This window comes from Suricata suricatta, chromosome 10 (assembly GCF_006229205.1).
Source record: "Suricata suricatta isolate VVHF042 chromosome 10, meerkat_22Aug2017_6uvM2_HiC, whole genome shotgun sequence".
Lineage (NCBI taxonomy): Eukaryota > Metazoa > Chordata > Mammalia > Carnivora > Herpestidae > Suricata > Suricata suricatta.
The window spans coordinates 40,616,675-40,623,323 of NC_043709.1; the positions used below are offsets into that span (position 1 = coordinate 40,616,675).

The 6,649-nt window shown below is 32.1% G+C and overlaps 1 protein-coding gene across 4 annotated transcripts in view; it reads left to right on the forward strand.

Annotated features, from left to right (window-relative positions):
* The window catches only part of NAP1L1 (nucleosome assembly protein 1 like 1), a 33,255-nt gene extending 27,946 nt beyond the window's left edge, over positions 1 to 5,309 (forward strand). For 2 of the 4 annotated variants that reach the window (XM_029953558.1, XM_029953561.1), the window contains 5 exons: positions 714 to 836; positions 1,554 to 1,583; positions 2,094 to 2,144; positions 3,056 to 3,127; positions 3,715 to 5,309. In XM_029953558.1, the coding sequence (XP_029809418.1) occupies positions 714 to 836; positions 1,554 to 1,583; positions 2,094 to 2,144; positions 3,056 to 3,091 (240 nt within the window). In that variant the 3' untranslated portion in view covers positions 3,092 to 3,127; positions 3,715 to 5,309. Of the gene's footprint in view, positions 1 to 713; positions 837 to 1,553; positions 1,584 to 1,815; positions 1,912 to 2,093; positions 2,145 to 3,055; positions 3,128 to 3,714 lie in introns of those variants that run through there. The other 2 variants (XM_029953559.1, XM_029953560.1) reach the window with 2 other exon arrangements.
* Positions 5,310 to 6,649: the final 1,340 nt, after the last annotated feature.

Here is a 6,649-nt window from a genome sequence, read left to right on the forward strand (position 1 = left end):
CTGTGATTAGAAAGAAGTCTTTCCTTCAAAGTCCTCTGGCCCCTTTTGTGTGTTTTTGGGTATTCATTATAGTTGGTTATGTTGATGAATCAAAAGGAACATTCATGGGATATTTACTTACTGTTTGGTATCCTAGAACGTAATGGATTATTTTAATTTTGAAGAATGTCAGCACCATTTTTGAGTTGTGCTTTGTTATAAAATAGAAATCCTAGATTGACTTTGTGTTTATTAAGTAGGATTCTTAACCATTTGGCATCATACACCTGCTGGAGGGTGCTGTCTTCTAGGAAGTGTGTAGGGGTCCCCCATGTTCTTTCGTTGTGTGTCACACACCTCTTGTTCTTTAAATCCTGAGATTATTGGTATTATTCCATTGGACTTAAGTAATTAACATTTTAAAAGGAAAATTACAGTCCCATAACAATGTTGCTTTTATATTTTAATTTTAAGCCAGAAAAAACTAAACCATAACCAGTTCTAATTTTTATTTCCCAAATTTCTCTGAGTATGTACACTGGCTTGCTTATTTTTATTAAAAATCTGTAATCTAAGGCATATGTAGATGACTAATGAGTCACACACAGAATCTAATTTTAAAATGACAAAAGTGAAGTTGAATGTGGCTTCATAGGATTTAAACCCAAGAGTCTTGCATGTGCCTAATTAAATAGAAGTTATTAAATTTTGTGCCTTTTTTTTTTTTTTTAAAGGATGATGATGCTGAAGCTATCCTTGCTGCAGACTTTGAAATTGGTCACTTTTTACGTGAGCGTATTATCCCAAGATCAGTGTTATACTTTACTGGAGAAGCTATTGAAGACGATGATGATGATGTGAGTGAATCAGAACCCTGTGGTAAAATAATTGGGTGAGGGTGTGACTGTCATAGTGGATGAGAGGTTTAATGAATAGATGTGATTTTTTTTAAAAGATAGAATAATTCAAAGGCTAATTACTGATGTCCTCTAGATAACTTTCTGAAATGCTTTAAAATATGTCCTCTTAGGATCTTAGACAGACTGCTCTGAATTAGTGAAACTTTACTGTGTTTGATCATTGTTGTAGGTCTATAATGCCCTTGTCTTTGACCAAACAAAACATACCTAAGATATTATTACTTAACATCACAATATTAGAAAGGATAGAATTTTTAATCCAAAGGGGTATTAAGCAACTATTAAGGTCGAATTAGGTTCCCTCAAATAGTTTGGATATATTTATTGCTAAATGGCGTCATTCCAGTAGGCTTTAGGTCCTTTTTGACACATGTACAATGTGTTCACATAAGTACAGGCAGGTAATACTTAAAAGTAATAGTGGTCTGATCACAACCACAATTGTACTGTGTTCTTTAATTTTTTAAATTGTCAGATTTAGATAATGGCACTGAACTGAGTGATTCTGCAGCTATGTAATTTGTGATTAGTCACCTTAGGGAGAAAGTATTTTCCTCTTTTTAGATCTTAGTGGAGACAGTGATGGCTGTAAGTAATGCTACTCTCAAATGTTTGTTGGCTACATTCACACTTCATCCTTTTTTCCCTTTTTAGTATGATGAAGAAGGTGAAGAAGCGGATGAGGTAATGTTTACCAAATGAGCAAATAATTCTGTTTAACACATTGAGAAGCGAATTGAGTGACTTATGTATTCCTTTGCTATAATCCTTCTGTGATATGGGATAAAACCTTTTTGGAAAAAAAAATAATGGTTTTAGAATTCTACAGCCAAACAATGTATGTATAAGGTTTCAATAAATAAATTGCAAAACTCAGAACATTTTTTTTATTTCAAATAATTCTGTTCTGCTGCAGGGTTATCAGCTCTTTGAAGAAGTCAAAAGCTGCAGTAAACTTTTTCAACGTTGGCTGCAGTAAATCTTTTCAATAAAAGCTGTCTGGATGTCTCAAGTTGTGTTGGGAAATTTTTCATATTAGAAGCTTTCAAATTAAATTGCATTGTCACGAAACTCTGTAATCATGAAAATCTTTTGACCTATAGAGTAACTTGTATTAAAATTTCTCCATACATTATGAACCATTTCTTCCTACTATGTACCTACTTCATGGATGCATTTTGAACTTTAATATAGGAAGGGGAAGAAGAAGGAGATGAGGAAAATGATCCAGACTATGACTCAAAGGTGAGCAAAATTAGTGCTGCTTTCTATTAAATTGAAGGCAACTTAAGAGTGGTTGTTTCTTAATGAAAAGTTTCTTTTTGTCCATTAACGTTTTCAGTAAGTCTTTTATATATATATATCTCCACTGGTATTTACTTCAATAGTACATGATATGTCAGTGCACCTTTCCTAAGAAACTTTTATTTTTGGTTCTGGCTTTGTATTCTTCATAGTTTCAGGCTAAATAAATCCTAAGATTCTACTTTCAATACACTTTTATCTTAGGCTTCTTTTTCTCCCCACAATTATTGAAGCATTTAAGATTCTCCCAACCACCTTTTTCTGAGAGTCCCAGTCTATTATTCTTGAGAATTTGTCCTGTCAGGACTAGTAAAGCCCATTGGCTCCCCCAAAATACATAATATCTTACCAGGGTTCATTTGAAACTTAAGGTTTCTGTTAAATGCATTCATTCATTTGCTAGATTATGTAAAATGTCCAGACAATACTTTAGTGAGCAGGTAAGAGAGGGGGTAGCTAAAAGTCATATTAAATATTCTAACAGGTATGAATTACTCTTGACAGTTTATATTAATGGATTAGGGTTTATGAGTAATTGATCTATAAGAAGGCACATATAATTGGTAATATGACTAACATAAATTGCTTGGTTATTTTATTTTGTAAGATTATGGCTTAGTGTGTCTTATTTTATGGAATTCATTCCATAGTGCAAAATCTGGGTGTTATTTTAGCATTTTTGTGCCTTGCTAATATTTGGATAATTTGCCACCATTCCTATACTATTTACTTTGGCAAAAATTTTGGTAGAACAGTGAGATAATATAATTAAGCTAGTTTAATTACTGTTGAAAATTAACTGAAGCAGCAGATAGAAAAAGATAGATTGACTTGTTGTTTTCCTTTAACAGAAGGATCAAAACCCAGCAGAGTGCAAGCAGCAGTGAAGCAGGATGTATGTGGCCTTGAGGATAACCTGCACTGTAATAGCCTAAACACAACTATTATTTACTTGCAGCCTTATGTTTTTGTATTTTCTTGGTAGACTCAGTAATTTTTTTTAAAGGAAAGGAACTGATAATTTTAAAGACCAATTTGTTCTACTTAGCATTTTAACTATAGTTTTTCTGCCAGCTCTATTGATTGCACAAATTCTTTCACGCATGTTCATTCATCACTACATGGTTTGGTTCTTCTGGAGTGAATTGGGTAATTGAATTGGGTTTATGTTTGCTTGCACTATCTGTGCCTTTCATTACTTTGTTATAGAAATGCAGTGACTTAGACGAAGACAATTCATCATTTAAAAAACAAAAACAAAACTTGTCAAGACAAATATATGGTTAAGAATTTCCAGTAAGACCACAACTGACAACTAAAGATTATTAATGGATTTTTGTATTTTAGGTGACATAGTTAGAGATGCCTAGTAAGGAAACCTAACTCATAGCATGGCTATTGGTTACTATGGGGAGGTGAATAAAACCTATTTTCAGAAGTTAAGCCTCATTATTTTAACTGTACTTTTAAATTTAACTTCCATTAACTAAGCATCTTTTCTTTATGGTAGGGTCTACCTTCTGCTTCCCTGGAAAGGATGAATTTACATCATTTGACAAGCCTATTTCAAGTTTTTTTGTTGTTATTGTTTGTTTGCTTGTTTTTGTTTTTGCAGCCTAAAATAAAATGTCATATAATTTTAGTTTTCACAAGATAATGTCTTAATTTTGTACTAATTCAGGTAGAAGCAGAGGCCTACCTTGAATTAAGCATTGTACCCAGTTTACCATATTATGGAAGAAGAGAGTGTCAACTTTGGGAGAGGTACTACATCTGCTAATATAAGAGGATAGAAGAGAAAGACAAAATCTTAAAAGATGTAATTAAAAAAAGATTCAAAGGTTAAAATTTTATTACCTTTGGTTAGAACTAGAGAGAAGGCCCCACGCCTCTATAGTTAATTCCAATTCTTATTGCTTAAAGTTTGTCATTTACCCATGCTTCTGTTTACTGTGTATTACAATGGGTAGTACTGTTTACCTAACTACCTCACAGATACGTTAAGGCATATTAAGTTAAATTATTATGAAATGTTTCTCGATCTCATTAAAAGCTCAAAAATTTGAACCTGTTTGTACCACAAGTATAATATTCAGCATTTTATTCATAGCAGGGTTTGATAATTCAACTGGAAAACAGAGGTGTAAATACCTCTGTTCTGGATCTGGTCAGGCAGCTCTCTTGCAGATCTTTGTGTGGCTCCTGTCTTAATCTGAGTGGATAGATGAGCAACTCTATCAAAAGGTCCAAGGATTGCTTTCAGATACTTCAGTTTATGACCATATTGTAGTAAAGTAGTGCAGACATCATGGGACTGAAGTAGAAAGAAGACCATATTAAGGGGGGGAAATGCCATTAAATTTGAGACTCATAGAGCCACATTTAAAATACCTCAGGCTAATTACTGTTAATTTTTTGTGATGAGTTTAAAAGTTTTGACAGTAAGGGTGGAATAAACAGATTATAACTAGAGGATGGCCTAGAGTTCCTGTTCTTAATAAAACAATATTGAGTTTGTTTTTAGAGGTGATGGAGCTTCCTTTTTGAAAACCTAGTATTAAGATCTTGGAATGTGAACACATTTTGTTATATTTGTATACTACTATTCATTCCTCTCCTGAGATTTTAATTAACTACTGGAAATCCTTAACCAGTTGCAGTGGTTTGTAGGGAAAAAAATGCCATGAAAACACCCTATGTTTTTCCTCTTTATTTTCAAAATGCTTTTGGTTGCTTTAGACATTCTTTGCTGATTTGTTTTTTGTGCCCATAGCTCATCTGATCACAGCCTTTTCTGAACTTGACCAATTTTAATCTAAAGATAGAATCCCATTTTTAATGAACTTACATAGCAAAACCACTATTTTTTTTTCTTTCATTCCGTTAGGTAATAGCTATTGCCAAAGTAAAGGGGCATATACGATTTCATCTTGTTATATAAAGGGGATGTGGTTTGCAGAGGAATTGTTTTCTTATTAAAGTTAGCATTGCAAGGGATATCAGTGTTTATGCCATCTCTCCAGTTCCAAAATGGTTCTATTCCATTCTAGATTTGAAATATGTAATTTGAAATCCTTAATAAAATTTGCATTTAATTTTATAAAATGTACTGGTGATATTTTGGGTGGTTTTTAAAAATATGAATATATTTATATATATATATATACACACACACACATTATTTTTTTTTTGAAGAGCAGAGAGTAGAGATGTTAGAGTATGCTAGTCTGTGCTTAGGCCAGGATGGCCTGTGAATTTGTTTATCTCAAGTGCAACCTCCCAAGCCTTGCTATATGGAGTTTGTTACTGGAAGACTGGAAAGATTTTTACTGAGTTAACTATAGACATTTTTGAGACACTGAATTTTGTCTTTACATTTTCAGTTTATAGTTTCCCCTAGCTCAGGCGCTGATTACCAAGAAGTTCTATTTTTTCTGTCTAGAAATGGCAAAAATCTCATATATATATATGTGTGTGTGTATATATATGTATATATATGATATATATATGTGTATATATATGTGACATATATATACACACACACACATAAAAGCTAATACTTTGAATTTTTTTTCTGTCATTTTATGTTCATTCAAATATGGTAAGTAAACAAAAAGTTTCATAAGTCACTTAGTTTTTTAGTTTAACACAGATGTCTGAAAGTTAAATTTATGTAATTTTTCAGAATTGTTTTATCAACACAGGTGTCTGAAAGTTAAATTTATGTAATTTTTCAGAATTGTTTTATCTATTTTACTGAAGCAGGTTAGTATTTCTGTGACATAATAATATCTTAATAGTGTGGAACTGGCTTACAGAGTAGTACTTAAGAAAAATGGGATTCTACCTCTATTTCCTTTTTAGCTCATTTAATAACAAACCTGAAAGGGGGGAGGTACTAGGTTTGATAGAAATATTTTCAGTATTCTGTGAATAGGTAAATGAATACTAATTGGTGTATGATAAGGCCCCTAGGATCGTTGAATTACCTATTCTTCTTACTGCTGCTTGTAAGACAGGATGAATTTGTGGGTTTATCTGAGTTGTAGGCCATTACCATTATTAAAAATAAAAATTTGAATTATTGTTTGAATGCAGAAATATTAAAGTAATATTCAGGTATCCTTTGAATGCTTGATTTCAGGGTTTGGTTTAGAATTTGAGTCCATTGTTTTGGGTTAGTCTTATAAAAATTTTAGTCTTTATATTTTTGACTAAGTCAAGCCAAATGTTAATTTTAAATGTACAGAATAAGTGGATAGGTTAGAAGAAACATATGTTCTTAATAGGAACCTTAGGAAGGAGAAATCTTACGCTATTTTAGTTTTTTATTTTTAATCTTCACTGTATATATACATCGTAATTGTGAACTGGATTTTGTTTTGAAAATGTGTTCATAATTTAGATAATTTACTACTTAAAGCACTAAGTCTCATAGCTGAAAA